This window comes from Podarcis gaigeae, assembly GCF_964106915.1.
Source record: "Podarcis gaigeae genome assembly, chromosome: 13".
Classification (NCBI taxonomy): domain Eukaryota; kingdom Metazoa; phylum Chordata; class Lepidosauria; order Squamata; family Lacertidae; genus Podarcis; species Podarcis gaigeae.
The window spans coordinates 22,992,535-23,012,695 of NC_139689.1; the positions used below are offsets into that span (position 1 = coordinate 22,992,535).

General features: G+C 42.9%; 1 protein-coding gene across 1 annotated transcript; it reads left to right on the plus strand.

Moving 5' to 3' along the window:
* The first annotated feature begins 2,434 nt into the window (after positions 1 to 2,434).
* On the plus strand, positions 2,435 to 16,610 carry LOC310829593 (serine protease 27-like). The gene is made up of 6 exons (XM_083708281.1): positions 2,435 to 2,597; positions 10,553 to 10,579; positions 11,395 to 11,560; positions 12,117 to 12,388; positions 13,308 to 13,477; positions 14,870 to 16,610. The coding sequence occupies exons 1-6, from the start codon at positions 2,513 to 2,515 to the stop codon at positions 15,197 to 15,199; spliced, it is 1,050 nt and encodes a 349-aa protein (XP_083564407.1). The 5' UTR covers positions 2,435 to 2,512; the 3' UTR covers positions 15,200 to 16,610.
* The last annotated feature ends 3,551 nt before the right edge of the window (positions 16,611 to 20,161 follow it).

The following is a 20,161-nucleotide window of genomic DNA, read 5'->3' on the forward strand; positions in this document are numbered from 1 at the left end:
ACTATGGCTCAATAATAGCTCCACCTCCCTCCCCATAAATATGCATTTTAGGTAATCTGCTAGAGAGCCAAAGCCCACTTGTAGTAGGATATTTCATGCATATTTCATTTCTTCCATTACTCAACCACTATTTCAGCTAGGAAATATCTCAGATGTATTAGGGCTGAGGGAGTAAAGCACAGAACATGTTGTGCATTTGGTCAGGTGACCAATAACATCTATGCCGATGCTTAATAAAGGGGTTCCTGGAAAGTCCAACAAGCTTCCACCTGAGGAGTCTCTAATTAAATAGGGAGTGAGTGCCTCATTATTGGAAAGCAGGAGCAGTGATGCTAAGTGGGGCCAAACCAGTAACAGGAAAACTGTTTTTTTGAGTTGGGTATTGAATTCTGGAGCTTTACCAAACTCCAGAAGGTAAATGGGAAGAATTTAATGGGACGAAGCAGACAATTCAGAATATCCCCTTGGATGGGGAAAAATAATGTCTACACGAAAGACCAGAAACATCAGTTTTAAGTAATATACTAATGTATAACCTCTGGAGTGACAATGCACTTTTCATGCCTATTCAGTGCCTTGGAGTCTTAGGCCTATTAGGCAGCCTGAAACATGCAATTTACCAAAGCACATTAACAAAATGCCAAATTAGTTACTCAAATCAGATTCCCCACACCCCATTTTAGCAATATGTCTTTTGTTCTGGTAGAAGAAGCTATCATGTTTCAAAAGGTATTTATTAAGCTTTTGAAGTGTACAGCCACTCCTTGATGTCGTTTACAGCAATTAAATTGTTGTTGTCCTTGTTGGAAGGAACATTTGAGGATATCTCAGCTATCTTTCTGAATACCTGAAAACTGCAGGAGGGGAGAGTCTTGGCCACTATGAGAGCAGGATGTTGGATCTGACAGGCCATTGGCCTGATCCAGTAGGCCTGATCTCATGTTTATCTCTTAGTGAGTTCAGTGTCTAGGTTCTTTGCATTTTGTGAAACATCCCTCTCTCTTTTTATCCCTAATATGTCCTTAAAGCAGTGTCACTCTCAAAAAGTGATGTTATCCCTTTTTTTTAAAAAAAAAAAGAGCAAAGATGATACAAAGATAATTCTTGGTGGTAGAAAAGGAAACCTCAAATGAAACATCAAATGGAAGGTCTGGACCTCATGGTTGTACCTAATGCACAAGCATTTTGTGCTATTCACTAAAAACATTCCCTTGTGGTAGACAAAGTGCATGAAATATTCCAATGACCTCACTGGTGTGTGGATTTGCTGCCTGACTCATTCAGTGTATCTTTACTAGTGCTCCTACACACTCCATCCTGGAAGTCAGTAGTAAACAGTAAAATGAACGGAGGATATGGTAGAGCATGCTTTATTTCTCCACTATCCAAAGGATCCCTATCATGAAAACAATGTCCAATGCCAGGGTTGCTAACTGGACCCCTTTTAAGAGTAATACCACCTTAGAGATCTTCCTGAAGTAGAACTCTTGACTTAACAGTGCAATCCTAGACATGCCCACTTCCAAGGTAATGGGTACTGAACTGCAGATTTAATTAAGACATCTGATATACACTTGCCCATGGCCTTTAGCTCCATTATCATCAGACATCCCACTTCATCCTACAACCCCACCCTTTCTCACTTGCTGCTCCTTAGGCTTTGAGCTATTTTCCAGAAAACCTATATGATGCAAACTCCTCCACTTCCTTCGTATCTCTCCTCAAAGATCTCCCACCTTGTATGTAAAACTTTTAGCATAACTTCTCAGTTCCCATAACCTCAAACTTTCCATAAATGGTGGGAAGAATATACTCTAAATATGTCTAAGTCTGTGCAATTGAAATAACTGCATACTTTCCCACATTATTTACCCCTATCTCCATTTCCATCCTCTTCCTCTATTCCTCCCCTATAAGCTCCTCAGAGGCATGGACATGTTCTCTTATATTTTGTAAAGCACCATCCACACCAATGGTATCATCAATATTATCCTTCTGCAACCTTATCAGGGGCATCACAGTGCTGCCATGTTTACTGAAATATTGTATTGCACTTCAGTGCTACTGTTCACAAGTTGTTGTTTCCTGGAGCTCAGATTTCAGTATAGGTTACCTGGGGTGTCACCACTCCCCAAGTGCTAAACAAATAATGGAGACTGGTATGGAGCTGAGGGTGGATGAGCATGGAGAAAAGACAGCTGGGCATGGTAGGTTCAGGTGTGGTCTCTCAGTTGCATTTACTTCTTCCTGGCAACCTCAGCAATTGGCCCCAGCAGGATGGATGCTAGAAATGAAGGCAAAGATGTGTGCCAAGATCTGCTGAACTTGTTGGTCAACATTCTCGACCAGGACACAACCTACCTGCCACAGACAGCTATATAAGTGAGGTGACTCTCGTTGCTGATGGCTGGATATCTTTCAGTGGCTTCCTATCACTTATGTGTCCACTTTCTGGAAAGCTACAGATTCTTCCTGACTGGCTCTTTGGTTTTTGGCACTAGCAAAACCCACCATGTTGGAGTGGCAAGTGATCAAAAGACAAGGCCTTGTGGCGACCAGGGAAGCTCGTCTACTCATGCTTCTGTTAGCACTGATGGGTAAGAAAAACCACCATATTTTTACCTACCTCCAACAGCTAAACCAATTGGACTAAACAACAACCAAAAACAACAGTGAGTTTTAGAATCTTAGAAGGATGAGAAGACTCTTTGGCTTTGCTCCTAGCTCTAGGACAGAAGTGGTATTGCTTTGGTAGTGCAGTGGGAAAGGGCTAGTGGCTATGGACACAGATCTAGAAGAATGAAGTCCAAGAAGGATGTCTGAGTATCAGCAATAGCCCACTTTTCAAACTTTGAATTCAAGGTTGTTAGCATTGTTTTGCCCTGTTATTCTCTAATAACCTTATAACAAATCCATTTACTGCCTTGTATTAGCAGCCTTTTAGATATGCATACAGAGGAAGGAAGAGGTGCCTATAGCTCAGTGGCATGTTTGCCATATTAAAGGTACCCAGTTTCAATCCATGGCACATCTTGTTAAATGTCCTCAGGTAGCAGGGACAGGAATAAACCAACAGACACAGAAAGTTACCACATATCGCATCAGACTATTTGTCCATCTAGCCCAATATTTTCTACTCTGACTAACAGCAGCTCTCTAGGGTCATAAGCAGCTCTCTAGGGTCTTTCCAACCATCCTCTTCCTGATCTTTTTAAAATAGAGATGCCAGGTATTGCACTTGGGACCCTCTTCTTGCAAACAATGTCCTCTGTCATTGAGTTGTGGTCTGCCACTAAACTGTGACTGCAAAGACCGCCAATCAGAAAAGACAATGCTGGGCTACATGGATCAATGGACTAACCCAACTGAAGCTTTTATTTTTCATATGTATTAGCCTATATCTGGACTACTTTCCCCTTTAGGCACTCATTCTTTATTGCAGCTGGCACAACTGTGAAGCTGCTCCAGCAGCAGTAAGTGCAATGGTGCTGTGGAGGCGATGAGGGCAGAGTCCCAGTGGGGCTGTCAGTGATGCAATGGCAGAGGCATGGAGGAGATGGGGCAGATCTGCCACCTGAGGAAAATTGTTCCACCTTACCTCAGTGATACCTGCACTGAAGAAGTGGTGTGGGGAAGTCCGAGGCTTTATTCAAAGGAGTAGAGAAAGCCATAGCTCAGTGGCAGAGCCCAAGCTTTGTCTGCAGAAGCAACCCCCCCCCCCCAGTTCCTTCCCTGGCACCTCCAGTTAAAAGGATCAGGTAACAGAGGATGAGAGAGAATTTCAGTTAAGATGTTGGAAAGTAATTCTAGTGTAGGTTTTTTGGGGTAGATGGACCCACTTTCTGACTCAATATAAGGGCAGGTCTAAATGTTGTCTTGGGATGTGTAGAGTTCTCACATGTCTTTGCTCATTTGCAATGTGTAGCATCTGTAAGGAGCATGTTGAAGCTCCTGTTTCTTATCTACTGGACCACATCTCGGGCACATCTAATCCAGCATGCTGTTCTCACAGTGGCTAACTGCAAGCTTGCAAGCAGGACTTGAGTACAACAGTATCTGCTGTGGTTTTCTAGCAACTGGCATTCAAAAGCATTGCTGCCTCTGTCAGTTGAGGCAGAGCAAAGCCACCACGAATCCCATTACAGTTTGGAGTGTTTTCGTGCTCATTTGGGAAGTGTACAACAGTTAAGTTCACATGGACCATGGTTTTGGAAGGAAGCTATTGGTCTGGTGCTGCAACAGCATCCTCTAGAGTCCATCTAGCCCTCTTTTTCAACCACCACAGAGGCGGCAGAGAATTCAATGGCATTGCAGAGATGTATGTAAACTGCTCCTCCGGCTGAATGCTTTTAGGGACTTTAGAAACATAGAATGCTGGCAACTTGTAAATTCCTAGACACAGTACTCCAGGTGTAGTCTGACCAAGGCAGAACAGAGCAGTACTATTACTTCCCTTGATTGGGATCCTATACTTCTCTTGATGCAGCCTAGAATAACATTAGCTATTTTAGCTTCTGCATCATACTGTTAACTCATGTTAAGCTTGTGGTCTACTTCGACCCCTAGATCTTTCTCCTATAAATGAGCATGTGCAAATCTGTGTTTACAGCAATGCCCCTGTTATAGGATCTACCATCTAACTCCTACCAACCTGTCTGAAATTATTTATTCCCATGCTCCAGCCAGCTGTATTGCTGCACCTATTTTTTTAATCAAACACACACAAACATATGCAAATACAAAGATGCCTTAAGCATAACACTTTTTTTTCTATAGAGCAATTGTGAAAATTTATGTAGGCTTAATCAATGAATTAATTCATTGACTATAGACCGCACAATTAATCACCCAAGGTTTCTGTAATGAGTTAGCAGCCTTCACCAAAGCATCTGGGACACTTATGTAAAGCTAATCTCTGATGATATTGGGTGAACGTGCCAGAGGTTTAGCTGCCAGCCCAGATTTACCGCAGAATTTCCATGAAATTCCTCTGCTCAGGACTGGGAAACAGAACTGGAATTCTTCCAGCAGGTCTTGCATGCACTAGGTTTACTATATTAAAAACACATCCCTTTGAAGCCAGTACTATACAAATAGTGTCACCAGGACATGAGGACTATAGCTCAGTGGCAAAGCACAAGTTTTTCAAGCAAAAAGCACTAAATTCAATCCCTGCCTATACTCTGGTTCTTTCTGCATTTACTCTTTATAGTGGTATAGATGCTGTTTCTTCTTCTTCTTCTTCAATTTTTGGCATGCTGCCAAACGACATAGAATAATAGAATTGCAGAGTTGGAAGGGACCTGGTGGTCATCTAGTCCAACCTCCTGCAATGCAGGAGGAATCCTGCACACAGCTGTCCCTGGTTGGGCACTGACCTATTGTACCCATCATTATTCAACTAGTTTTCCAAATTAATGTACTCAAGGAAACGCTTCTACCACCCCCCAAAAATCTGACATTTGTGAACAATCCAGAATGGATCCTGAATATTTTCATTAGTTGGGCATGTCTAAAAGTATCATTCTGGTTTCTTTGTGGAGGGTAGGGGTTGATGGGCATGGTTTTGGAGATGCCACTTCCCTTTCTCTGGTGTGAACTGTCAATCTGAGAGCTTAGTTCAGAGGACATACATGGCAGACAGAGACAATGGTACTGAAGCAAAGTACTGCTCATGACAGCAATCATTAGCTGCAGGCAAAGCCTCATCACATTCACCAGGTTCACCGTAGCTCAGGCAGACACATATCTCCTCTTCTAATCCCACAAGATTAGAATTATTGAATACATAAAAATAAAATAAAAACACAAAGGGTTATACCTGTGCACATACTCTTCATCCCAATATTTACTGGCTGGAGGAACATGGAGATGCCAAGAGGTATCACTACGGCCACTGAATTTTTCTCAGTTTGGGCAGAACCTGCCATTACTGTGGAAAGGAGAATCCCAGTCTGTCATCCTCGCAAGCTGCTGCCAGTCTGTGTAAACAGTACTGAATGAGCTAGATGGCCCGACTCAGTCAGTACAAGGCAATTTCCTTTGGAGGAATGTCTTGAGTGTTTGTAACAGCCTTTACCCCAACTGTAGTATATAATCCAGTGTGGGGGTTGCTTCTAAACATCAGCACCAGTTCTGAATGTTCCCCGTGATTTCAACCAGCTGTGTCTTGAAATCCACATTACCTCATCCTTAGAAATCTCAACCAGATGGCTCCAATGTTGAAATCACAGTAAAGAGAATTTGTCTTTCTGCCTGAGGGAAGAGTTATGCCAAGCATTTATTAGTTTGCTTTTACTCCAGTTCTCCACAGACCTCTCATGAGTGGACTCACAAATCCTACCAACATCTATTTTCAGCTGCAAATAACTTTCCCTTGTGTCTCCATCAGGAGAATATATATATCTCCCAGTAAACCTCCCTACCTCCCTGGATTGTTCTAACATTTGCTTGATGGTCTATTAATTTTACAAGTTCTTGTGTCCTTCATTGGCATCAGGTCAGCCAGTGTTCCCTCTAATCGGTTTCTTAACACTCCTCCAGGACATATTTTCAGAAACATTCCATCTTCCCCTTACAGACATTAAATCATTCTGCCTCCCTTTATGTCTTATTATGGCTTTGCTTGGCTTTTTTGCTGACTGCCTCCAAGTTCTCTTTTTTCCCTCCTGCTTCACCCTTTGATCTCTGTTGATTATTCCTGTGTGGTTGTGGTTTTGTAGAGATTCTAATCAGCGATCTTATAGTTGCCTTACCTGCTTTGTGCTGCCTTATAGCTTAACTGCAGCTGGTTGTTATTATAAGTAAAGCACTTAGACATTCTCCTATCCTTTCAACTGTAGAGAAACTTAATTTTTATCCAGTTCCCACTCTTTTTCCATAGTTCTTCTTCAGCTCAACTTTTTTCTTTTTGGTTCTCCTATCAACCTTGCAAAGTAGATTAAGTTCACAGGTTTCCAGAGCCCAAGGTTACACTGTGAACTTCATGCCTGAGCAAAGATATGAACCTGGATCTACCTTACATTCTAACCACTACTGCTCCCATCTTCTGGGATAGGTGAACCAATGTTGTGAAACTGGGCCTAGTTGGGTCTAGATCTTTGGCCTGGCCTACACATACAGCAGAATGAGGTGGTAGAATAGATGACACTACTTCACACTGCAGGTGAGGGCTCCATTTTATTTAACACTGCTCCTTGTCACAACCCCCTGTAAGTTGAAAATTCATGCACTGAGGTCAAAGATTCTACTTTATCCCTCTTCCTGCTGAGCTTGGCTTCATTTTTAACACAGGGAAATATTCAAAAATGTGATTCCCACCCACCTGTAATCTGAAGTGCTACAGCCCATTCTACCACCTCAGCCCTCAGCACTTGACCACTTGATTCCCATCTCATCTGCTGCTTGAGCAGGCCCAGCCACCTCATTCTGTGGCTCATTCTGCTGCTTGGTATTGCTGGGGTTAACCCTTTTCCTTTACATCACTGCAAATCAGTTGCCATTTCCCCTGGAGGTTTTCAAGTCAATGGCTGAATCTTGTAGCATGTGAGGCAATCGGAAAACATCTCTGAACATGTCTGATGTGCCTCTGAATAACTGCAGCATACCCTCCAGATCAAAATAAGGATACACTTGTTAATAGTGGCAGAGAAAACCCAGCCAGGTGGGCAGGGTATAACATTATTATTATTATTATTATTATTATTATTATTATTATTATTACTACTCCTCCTCCTCTCCAATTTTCTCATACCAAGTTAGGGGGCATGGAAATTACCATTATATCAGATGAAAGCATTGCTTCATCTCAGTATTGTCTATGGCAGCAGCATTGCCCTTCTTTTTTTTACTGGCAGCCTCATACCCAGCACTGCTTGGTGCAGGCCCACAATCTAAAGTTTAGTGAGGGTGGTGGAGAGATGAAACCATTATAAACCATCCATGCTTGGAAGTTCTAAGAAACCCCAAAAAATTACTGCAGTCTTCAGATCAATGGTTAAAATCAATGCTGTTTTGAAAGGTCCTCACCACTCTTTCATTCAAAATGGTGTCTACTTGTAGCCAAACATGTATGAAAATCTGCTCCTTGATCTCAAGAACCAGTATACAAATTTTGCCTACTATATCTTATGACTTATAATGAGCAATCAACTTTCCAAAATATAAAGTAGATTTTAATTTTATCCCACCATAATTTCAATTGATTTCATTTCAAACAAGGTGAAATGAAACATTTTTGGCCATACTCACATTTCCTCACCCACTTTCACCTTTGACCCAGTCTGCTGCTGGAATGCTGACCTGAAAGGGTTGGCTACGTTTGAATCATTAAATGTTCCCTGCTTTAGGTCTATACTGCCTGCCAATAGCTCTCTTAAGTTTTCAGATGAAGACTTTCCCGACCCTACTTGGAGATCCAACAATGTGAACAAGGCTCTTTTGCATGCAAAGCATGCATTCTAATCTACCAGTGACTTGTGGTGCCAAGCATCAATGCCAATGCTTCCTCATCCATTATTACACTGTTGCTCAAGTCTCTCTTCTACCTGTTGTATGCTGCATTCATTTATTCTGCAGCTGCTTGAAATCCACTGATTGAAAACCAAGGCATGTTTGTTCCTTGGCTTAATAATGCAATTTTTCTGAGTAGAGAGAAGTTCTAGACCCAGTGCATAAGGCAGCTCCTAGGGCTGGCTTATATACCTGAATAAAGTTGTGAGACTTAACAAGTTCTCTCTGCCTCTGACTTCAGAGGAACTCAAGACCTGAGGGAAAATTTGTGGCTTAGTTTTTGTTGCTTCTCCTCCTTTTTAAAGTCAGACACTGGAGAGACCTGTCAGGAGTAAGCATGGACCAATGGTATAAAATAGTATGGGAAACAGCTTTATCAGAAAAAACTAACTAATAAACTGAAACTGACATGGAGACAAATAGAAGAAGATGCCTTCACCCCGGTATAGTTCTTCTTTATCACATGCACATCCCAACAAAACAACAACAACAATCTGCCAACAGCATACGAATCAATCTTGATTCAAAAATACACACACACCCCGCTCACACACAAAAACCAAATCTCACTACAGCCAACCAAAGACAACCAACCACACCCTAAGCCACCCCAACCTCTCTCACCAGCAAGGAAATACAACAAGCGAATAGTAAGAGAACCCATACAAGTAACGCTGACACAAAACCCCACACATACACTAAGTAGAAGAATAGAATAATAACCACCTGACCCCACCCCACTTACCGTTCCCCCCCTTTCCTAACCTAACACTGTATGTCACACTAATGTCTCACAACAAATGAAACTGATCTGCAGAAAACACAACTTGAAAAAAGAGACAACACATGTATTTTTGTAAACTAAGAAACCTTTAATAAAACTATATTTTTAAAAAGAAAAAAATACTAACAAGCAGAGAGATACCATCTTAACGATCCTGCACCAGACATGTGTCTGCAAGGAAGAGCCATTAATGGAGATGAAAGAGACATCATAATAGTTTCTTTAGTTGATTTTGATGATGTTATAATTGGGTTTCAGGGTGTTGCCAGGTAGGTGGGGGAAAGTAAATTACGGCTTTGCTAAATTAGTGTTTGAGAGAGAGGTTACTTTGGGAGCACAGGTTCTTGACTGGAACGGAAATTGTGATGCCACAGTACAGAAGGAGAGGCTGGTATGATCAAGATGGACAAGGTAGCATAGATGTCCCAGACAGTGAGGAATTATGAAGCATACCAGTCTATTGTTTCCCAATTGCAACTGGAGACATGGATGTATGTGGGCTGTTGGGATGAAGATATGGGCTAGACTTGCAGTCGGCTTAGCTGCCCCACCTCAAGCCCAGCTAGAGCCAACAATCCACATACAACCACCCTGTTGACCTGCCCCATAATCCTGTATAATTGCTGCCCACCTCCCAGTTAAAGGCCAAACAGAATACGTGTCTGTGTGCTGTAATTTCTGAGAAAGAAAAGAGAAGGGATTTTCCAGTCCCACCCAGGAGACAGGAATATGTATACAACAGGAGAAACTTTTCATTCGGGATTTCAGCTGAATGAGCTGCTTGTTTTGGTTTGATTCTGGTAGAACCAGTTTTTGTTGATGTCTACCATTTTACTAAGATCATTAAAAAAAGAATTAATCCCATCCTCTAAAATGTTTGCACTCCCTCCCAATTCTGATTCATCTGAAATTTGATACATTAATGCAACCTGCTCATTTGTCAGGACTGATGTCAGGACATCAAGAGATCAAAAACATACCTAGAGAGCTTTTATCTGGCACATTCACTGGGAAAGGGAATGATGATGACTACTGATGGTCCATAGAGTTGTACATATTGTTGTGTTGGCGTTGGGACGTCCTGGAGGGAATGTATGTTGTCTTTTTCAAGGATGCTTCCTGTCTCAAGAGCATTGGCTTGGAATAAAGTAGAGCTGCTGTTTGGAGATACAGTGCAGCTACGCCAATGAGTCTTAGATCCAGTGAATCTCATCGAATTTCTTGGCACCCTCTCACTGCTGTCTTGTCATGTTGCAGGTCTGCAAGAAGTTCAGGCTACCAGTGGTGAGTGTACATTTTCTGCATTTCTCTTCCTTCTGTTTCAAATGTATTGATGCATGTCACCCCAATCTCTAAATGGTTTGAGATTCCAGGGGTTGAAGGCTTTTATGCAGGGTTTGTGTTTCCCCTCCAAATTCAGTTTTTTCATTTGAAAATATTTGGATTAGCAATTACTTTGTCCAGTAATTGCCCAGCTGTGTATTGGAGCATATATGTGAGGCATGGAATAAGTAATTTAAATATTTTTTTGCATGTCGTGAGCCCAGATTGTTCATCCACAGAGAAGTCTTCTAAGGAGCTGTTTTGCTAGCACTGAGTAATTTTTTTCTCGTTTCTGCCTTGGGGCAAGTGAAGCACAGATTACCTTTTGATGCAGAGACACTGCAGGGGTGCCAACTAGAATAAATATAGGAGGCAGATAAGCCTTGCCCTACATAATTAATCACATGATGCGGTGCATGCACATCATTTGAATGGCAATTGAAATCAACTTTGGGGGCCCTAGCCCCTCAAATATTTTATTGGGGTGCTGAAGGGAACTTGGCCCCTAGGAGTTGGCTCCTATGAGAGACGGAATTCCCCCGCCTTAATGAGATTCTGCCCATTGCACCTATATAAGAGTCACTGCTGTTGGCTTGCTTTTTTCTCACCAGCGATACTGTAATGATGAAGATGGCCATATGATTATGTGAATGTGCTGTTAAGGTTGCGTCAAACCTGTCTCCACTATATTATCAATTAGAATCCATATGATCTCAGTGTCTCCTCTGCATGCTAACCTCATGGCAGTTTGAATGAATCTTTGTCCTTTCTTGCAGCCTGTGGGCGGCCTCATGTCAGCCTCAACCGGATTGTGAAGGGACAGGACACAGTGCCAGGGGAGTTCCCCTGGCAGATCAGCTTACAGCTGAACAAAAGGCATGTGTGTGGAGGGTCCCTCATCTCCGACGAGTGGGTGATAACCGCAGCACACTGTTTCTATCAGTGAGTATACAGGGTGGGGTGGCAAACCTGGGTTACTGATGCCTTTGGATCCCGCATCCCAGAATACTTGATCTGGCAGAGTTGCCATATTTCAAAAAGTGAAAATCTGGACACAAAGGTTGTTGAGCATTTGGGGGGGGGGGCGGGTGTGCAAATCAGAAACCAACATTGCTGACACGTGTTGCAATATGTCCGGATTTTTTCAGACATTTAGCTGATTTCTGATAGGACACTGCTTCTGACTACAGTATTCCGGGTATATCTGGGAAATTCCAGATGTATGGCAATCTGGCCTTTGGAGAAGGAAAGGACAGGCAAAGGAGTTACTACAAGTTGCTCTGGCTTGCTTTTCTCCCACCCATCCCCCACTCCACCCACAGGGTCAACTATCAAACTCACACTTTCTGAAACAAGATGCAAACTGACACAGAGCCATCATTCAAAATGTGCACTGATCCAAATTTTGCAGTGCAGTTCTCCAACAAAATTTTGCTCCAAAATCCAGCTCCAAATCCCATTCATTCACCTATCCCCACTCTTTCTGTCATGTTTCCAGGTTCAGGGATCTCTCCCAGTACCAGGTCCTCCTAGGGGCCAACCAGCTATCCAATCCTGGCCCCCAGTCATGCTGCTTGGGAGTGAAGAAGGTCATCGTAAACCCAACTTACGCAGGACAGACCAGCAGCGGGGACATCGCTCTTGTGCAGTTGGCCAGGAAGGTCCACTATTCAGAATTTATCCTACCCATTTGCCTGCCTGATGCTTCTGTGAAGTTTCCTCCAGGCAAAGTTTGCTGGGTCACTGGCTGGGGCAACCTGCGTCATTCAGGTTTGTTTGTGTGTCTGTGTGTGTGTGTGTGTGTGTGAGAGAGAGAGAGAGAGAGAGAGAGAGAGAAGGAGGAGGAGGAGGAGGAGACAGGGGCAGGAACTTGTGTGGAGGAAAAAGATATAGTAATAACTTCACAATAGAAATCAGGGTACCCAGTAAAATTGCTTTATATTAAATTAAAATCTAAAATTGAATATGAATACCCTATACCAAGGAAAGCAAGCATGGGAGGGGTGGTGTGGCGATGTCACCCCCCCCCTCGGGGATGACATCTAGAGCAGACTGCACCCCTCGCACCCCCTTCCTCCGCCAGTGACAGTAGGAGGGAGAAAGAAAAGGAGGAGTGGCTAAGAGACCCTGTTTGGTATAGTGATTTGAGTGTTGTACTAGGGCCTGACATATTCAAGTTCAAATCCCCACTCAGCCACAAAACATACTGGGTGACAGTGGGACAATCACTTTCTCCCAGTCTAACCCAGTGGCGAAGCTATATGGGGATGGACAGCAGGCAGGGGTGCGGCTGGCATCCCCAGGGGTGTGGCACGCGTTCTGGGGGTATGGTGCAGCACATGTCCGGGGGGGCTGCCACGATGGCATCCTACTGGAATAGTGGTCCCAGGGGTGGTCTGCTCCCTCCGCACTCCTGTTCCTCTGCCAGTGTCTAACCAACTACATAAGGTTGTTAGTGAGGATAAAATGAGTAAGGGGAGAACCATGTACATAACACTAGGCTATTTGGAGGGAGGTAGGATATTAATGTGATAAATAAATAAAGAGAATAGATTGGTAAATATGAGAAATGATGGGACGGAGAGGCTCAATGCATGTCACTGTATGTATGTGAGGACACACACTCCCTCCCCAAAAGTGCATTTAAGGGGGGGAAGTGCTTCAGTTGTGTATGTTGTTGTCATTACAGTCGACCTTCCATCCCCACAAACCCTGCAGAAGTTGCAGGTGCCCATTATTGACTCCAAGACATGCAGTGCCCTCTACCGCACCAACATAGCTGATGGCCCGATCCCACGGGTAATCAAGGATGATATGATCTGTGCTGGCTTTGCAGAGGGCAGGAAAGATGCATGCAAGGTGAGAGTGCTTATCTGTTCATTCACTTCTAAAAATGTGTAAATACTCCTCCTGATCCTCTATTATTGCTTGGCAACTTCTGCTGCTAGCACAGATGGATATTTGTGTGTATGTTTTAGGAGAGTTGAAAGTAGTTTGAAGGCCAAACTAGATATGGCAGGAAGGCGGGATTGCATTTAATGTTTGGGTGTTTTTTTTTTTTTAAAAAAAATCAAATAAAAACTACAGAGGGGAGGAATCACAGAATGCAGGAGTGATTAGCTCTCCCTTCCCACTGTGGTTTCAATTAAAATTTGATGACCCCCATAGCTGCTGTTAGCTACAAGAATAGCTGCAAGAATAGAGATGGTGTTTCGGTTTTGGTTCTGTTAATTTTTCATTTCCCCAACTCAATTCTCTACTCCTTCAGCTTCCAGCATCAGACAAAATGCACCCTGGCCTATTGTTCTCCTTCCTAGGATGAAGTGGTATCAAACCAGGTCAGGGGTGGGGTGTAGAAATGCTTATTCCCCCCCCCCCAAGCATTTTTTATTTCTCATTATGACATCTTCTTATCTTACTCTTTGAGATGCCGATGAAGCCAGCCAAGGCAAAGCAACTGGTTCGAGCAGTTCACCAGGTTTTTTATTTCAGATTCTAACCTCACAGACACAGGATCAGAGGCCTGGAAGGGACCCCATGGATATAATTCAGATTGACCAGTCCCCCTCCCCCTCAAAAAAATATAACAACTGTCATGGCATGCTAAATTTCAATCACAACAGTGGGCATGGTGTGACACAACAGCAGATGTCAATGGAAATGTTGCAACTTTTTATTTGCATGTGTGCTTCTGTTCCCCTAAGATTGCCTCATGAAAACGGGGGGTGGGGTGGGGTGGGGTAAATAACTGTATGCTGGAACACTGCCTCAAGTTTCATCACATGCTGTGAACCACACAAACACCACAAAACTCCTGCACTTTTCAGGGTTTACACAGTTGCAAGCATTTTTGTTCTGGAACCAATTAATATAGGAATAAGTACGGAACTCCTGCTAGCTTTCATGTGTTTTTTATGTCACGTGAAAAGCACATAAAATGCAGCATTCATTGGGTAAGAAAACATTGGGGACACAAAATAAATTGCTGTCTAAATGCAGTCTTAGTTCATTCTGCGGTGCAAAAAATAGAATGGAAATAAACCAGAACATTTGTGGTATAAAAAGTTATGGGATTTCAGCTGAAAGTCAAGGGATATGCACTCACTGGAAATGGTAGGTGACTGTTCCAAATCTTCTGCACGCACAAACAGTACTGATAGTAGGATTGTGTGTTACAGCCCCAACAGCATCATGGGTGCAAATCATCATGAATGTGCATTAAATGTTCATTTCTGTTTCTTTGTTTCACAGGGTGATTCTGGAGGCCCCATGGTATGCCCAGTTGGCCAGTCATGGGTCTTGGCTGGCATTGTGAGCTGGGGTGAAGGATGTGCCATTGAGAACCGCCCTGGTGTGTATAGTCGGCTCACGTACTACCAAAAGTGGATCCACAGCCATATCCCAGGCATCCAATTTGTCAAAGACCCAAATAGCCATGGACTACGTGAATGGCGTGACATACATTACTGGAGGTCAGACACCAGTGGGCAAAAGCATCCTGGAGTCCACTTACCTTCCCACACCTCTTCTCTCAGTGCCAACCTTCTGATGTTCTTGCTGTGTCTACTGATTCTCGTATAACCAAAAGACAGCAGGGAATGCGTTTCCTAACAAGCAAGATTATGAAACAGAAGGATGCCATCAGGCTTCTCACTGACCTTTCTGAGGTGTGGTCTTTATTTCCCAGTGAAGCATCCCCATTAGCTGTACCAAACAAGCTGGCTTTCATTATCTCCTTTTTCAAAGGGGGGTGAGGGGAGGGGAGATCATTCTTTTTATTTATTGTTGGAATTTTTTTATTAGAATTACTGCTTTCTCTGATGTGAGAGACATTTCAAGAACTTCTAGGCAAGACAAGCAAACCAGTTAAAACAAACATTGTTCTTCAAATGCAAAGGATGATTATTAAATTGGGTAGAAATTAGGGCTTTATTTTTATATTTTGCATGGTCAATGAGGATTTTTGCTGGCAGTTTCTTACTTACCAGTACAAAATATGGTGAATATTTCCTTAACCTGTCAACTTCCTGTATGTAAAATATGTTTTCATATTCTGGAGTTATCAAAAGTTTCTATCTGCTTTATACACACACACACACACACACACACACACACTAACTGCATTTCATCCTGGTTTAACATTTTCAAATGTGACTCTGAACACTGGATTTAAATTCTGGAAATACTAAAGTTTTTCTCTCCATTTTGAACCTGTATTTCAGCTGGGCATATTTGACAAGTCTTAAGCCAGATGTTGAAAGAATCAGGGTTCTGTGTTTCTTTCTTTGTTTGTTTGTTTGTTTGTGTTGTGGGTGGAGAATGATATTTAATTAGTGGAACTTGGTTTGTTTGTTTTTTGCAATCTTCTTTTTCACGCCATGTTGTAATTTAAATTATTTCTCCAGTAGTACTGAGAGGTGTATTTGTATGGGTGTGTGTTGATTGTCTAGTTCAGTGTACACAGAGATTTCAGGGGGTGTGGGGCCTAAAACAAGCAGGCACTGTCAGGCCCTGGATTTAACCTTTATAAATGTCTCATTTTCTCCCCAATCACTCCGCTCCACAAGTATGTTATGCTATATTGCATGGGCCACATTAGTTGGTTCCTTAATTGCACTGAAGGGAATCTCACTATGCATGCTGGAGTCACTGAATGTGTGACAAAGAACCTCTTGATTGGGCTCTATGATACATAGTCATGGGAAAAAGAACATGCACCCTCTTTGAATTCTGTGGTTTTACATATGAAGACATAATAACAATCATCTGTTCCTTAGCAGGTCTTAAAATTAGGTGAATACAACCTCAGCTAAAAAACAACACATGGCAAATTACATTGTGTCATGATTTATTTAAGAGGGATAAAGCCAAAATGGAAAAGTCATGTGTGAAAAATGACATTCTCTTAGACTGTTAGATATTGTGTTATTTTCAAGACAATAAACAAATGACCAACTCCAGCAATGTATTTCACTTCATAAAGTATTAGATCAGTGTGTCCAAAACTTCTGACACCTACTAGTGCAACAGTCCAAGCCCTTAACCTTCAAGGCAGCGGATTTTACTTTGCGTCCCTATTATGTGTACAGATAGTGCCAAGCAGAAAACCTCCATTTCACAGTTGTTCCCCTAAGCACAAATTCCATAGTGGAAAAAGGACATGGATTCCATTGCCAGAGATTTTGGGCTATGTCCTTGGGTAGCACAACAGCTCTATTTAGCTGTAAAAAATATTATGCCTTTGAATTGTTACAGGAAGCAGTTAGCGTGCATGCATGTTCAAGAAATAGATGAATTATAAAGTTGGGAACTGTATTTAAATCAACCCCGTTTCTGGGTGAATTAAATTATAATTCAGATGCATGACATAAGTTGCCTTGATTCAAATGGATCCATCCTGAAAAAGGACACAAAGCCAAGGATTTGTGTAGAAATTGGTCAGGCTGACAGGAATTGGGGTTTGAGCCCACTAAGATCAAGGAGGAATCTACATACATATAAAAAATACTGTGAAAATGCTTTTTTTTAAAAAAAACAACACGTTTTGAAAAATATATTAAATTTCCCATAGCTTACCATCACCATCTACTGTCACATTTGTATACTGCACTTTACAGCACACTTAAAATGTTTTATTTGCAGCTGTATAGCTGAGTCCCTAGAAGACTACAAGCTCCCTGTGTGAGTAATGATTGAATGCTTCAGTCACAACTGCTGCAGAGGTAAGGTACACTTAGGGCAGGCATAGGCAAACTCGGCCCTCCAGATGTTTTGGGACCACAACTCCAATCATCCCTGACCACTGGTCCCGTTAGCTAGGGATGATGGGAATTGTAGTCCCAAAACATTTGAGGACTGAGTTTGCCTATGCCTAGCTTAGGGGTTGTGTAAGTAAACTGCTAAGAGTTTCCTTTTTAATGGTTGCTTATACAGTGGAAGGAAAGGGAGCTCATCCTAACTATTTTAAAGGCATTTGCAATATCCCCTCCCCTCTAAAGGCAAATCTGGGTGAAGAGGACCCACTGGTTTGCTAGGAACAGATACCAGAAATCAGGTATTTTCCTCAGTAACAGTGATGAGGACTTTGTTACATATGTAGTCATAAAACACTGGGTGTGCCTGAGACTATCAACATCACAACATCTATGGGCTTGTTAATATCTGCTGATTGAATCTTGTTAACTTCAGTGGATTGATCCATGCATGATATCTCTATGTTTCAACATATGTCACTTCACTTTATCTTTTCAATCTCCCCCTTGCAGAAGAGTTTCTTCCCACCACCACCCCAATCCATGTGTACATCTTGCACCCAACCTATTCATTTTATCTATCAGGCAAAGTTGTTTCTTGCCTATAAAACCTCATGTCAGAATTACTGTGTTCAGCAGTGCCAAGGGTTTAAACTAGCACTATTACACTCCCACCAGTTGCAAAGGATTGACACTTATTACTTCCACCAAATGTGATACCACCATCAGATACTACCAAATGTGATGTATTACTGTGTGTGATGCACACAAACATTGCTTCCCTGCTCACTAATCCCCTTTTCACTGTCTTTCCCAGCATTTCTTCTACACAGGGGTCAGCAAACTTTTTCAGCAGGGGGCTGGTCCACTGTCCCTCAGACCTTGTGGGGGGCCAGACTGTATTTTTTATGCCCCACAAATAACCCAGAGGTGCATTTTAAATAAAAGGACACATTCTACTCATGTAAAAAACACGCCGATTTCTGGACCATCAGTGGGCCGGATTTAGAAGGCGGTTGGGCTGGATTCGGCCCCCAGGCCTTAGTTTGCCTACCCATGTTCTACAACATGACAATACCCTGCCTCATTTCCTATCCCAAAGATCACATTGTGTTCTTTTTCTCTCTCAGCTTCTGAACCCACCCAAGGATCACAACATCCCCCCTACCACCAGCCAAGCTTTCTCCCATCCACAACTTGTCCCCCAGAAAGGACAACACTATTATCTCTTCTCCCTCTTCCAAGTCTCTCTCTCTCTCTCTCTCTCTCTCTCTCTCTCTCTCTCTCTCTCTCTCTCACACACACACACACACACACACACACACACACACATATGATTAAAAGCCTCCCACAGTGTCAAAGAGGAAGGAGAGCCCATCTGGCAGTGCTTCCCTTCCTATGCTCCTCCTCCATCAAAGGTGACCCAAAGGTGACCCAAGGAGTGTGGTGGAGGTCTTTGGAGGTCTTTAAGCAGAGGCTTGACAACCATATGTCAGGAGTGCTCTGATGGTGTTTCCTGCTTGGCAGGGGGTTGGACTCGATGGCCCTTGTGGTCTCTTCCAACTCTATGATTCTATGATTCTATGATTTGAACTCTGTGGTGGATTCCTGTAAGTGCCAGCTGTCAAGTCCTAGCTCAATCCACATGATTCTTGTGCCTTCTAGTGGCTCAGACTGTCATCACAGTATGATGACAGGCCAGTGTGTGTATATATTTACACCCCCACACCCCCACCCCTATTACCCCACCCCTTCCATTCTTACACAATTTACTTATTTGTTCAATCTTCCCCATCCCTTGCCATCATGTATTTAAATTGCCAGTCAACAACAAACCTCATTTCACCCATTAGAAGCAGTGGTACAAAACAGCGCAGCCACTATTTTAAATTGGGGGGGGGGGGGTAAGTTGCATTTTACTATTGAATAACAATTAATAAGAACAGATGGTCTTGCTGGCTTGAATGGTTATTATGTAATTGAACTTGGCTACTGTTGCTTCAAATCAGAATGTTTACTAGGTTGTTACTTTACAAAGGCAGCCCTGAGAATTTCAGCTTGACCCCTATTTAAACCTATAGGAATGCAGCCTCAACTGCAAAAAGAATATTATTTACTGGTGTAACAATTGCATTTACATGGACAGGCAGAGTCCCCCCAACCCCAGGCGACCCGGGTGGAATAATGACTCAAAATACTGTGTTGTGGGATTAAAATTGGCCACAACTTTATTAAAACTTCAGGTGTAGGGAGCCATTGGCTTAGGCACTGGTCGTTTGTACCTCCCAGTCCCTGGCTTGGGATCTGGGGAACATCAGGGTTATCCAGAATGTGTGGGGATTGGGCTGGCTCTGGAGAACATCTGTTCAAGCAAGCAGAGAGCCCGCCCCCCCCCCATTTCACCACTGTCGCAGGGGAGGGCAATGACCACCTATTGGCATATGGCCAATGCCTCCCCTCAAACAACCCCTTTAATGGGGAATCCTGGGATCATTGCCGCAAGGGGGGCGTGGGTCACCACTTCACCCCCTCCCCCAATTAGGGAAGATAGACTAAAGGATTCTGCCCAAGGCCTGAAACCGCCAAAGTTGTGACATTTTGCTACGGGAAAGGCAAAATCCGCCAATGCAGGAAAATTCCTTTCTGGCCCTTTAACAGCGACCATGATGTAGCAGCACCTGTGTACCTGTGGAGAAGAGGTTAACCTGCAAAAGAAGACTAACTGAGGGAGGGAAGGGTGGGAGAAGCTCTGGAGCCAACTGACGCTTTGTAGGTAAGATTCACCTTCTGT

Bases quoted from the DNA above. Each gene is read 5' to 3' on its own strand.
- LOC310829593 (XM_083708281.1), top strand. From the start codon at position 2,513: ATGTTGGAGTGGCAAGTGATCAAAAGACAAGGCCTTGTGGCGACCAGG. The intron at 2,598-10,552 runs GTAAGAAAAACC...GTCATGTTGCAG, and splicing joins GCTTCTGTTAGCACTGATGG to GTCTGCAAGAAGTTCAGGCT. The intron at 10,580-11,394 runs GTGAGTGTACAT...CCTTTCTTGCAG, and splicing joins AGAAGTTCAGGCTACCAGTG to CCTGTGGGCGGCCTCATGTC.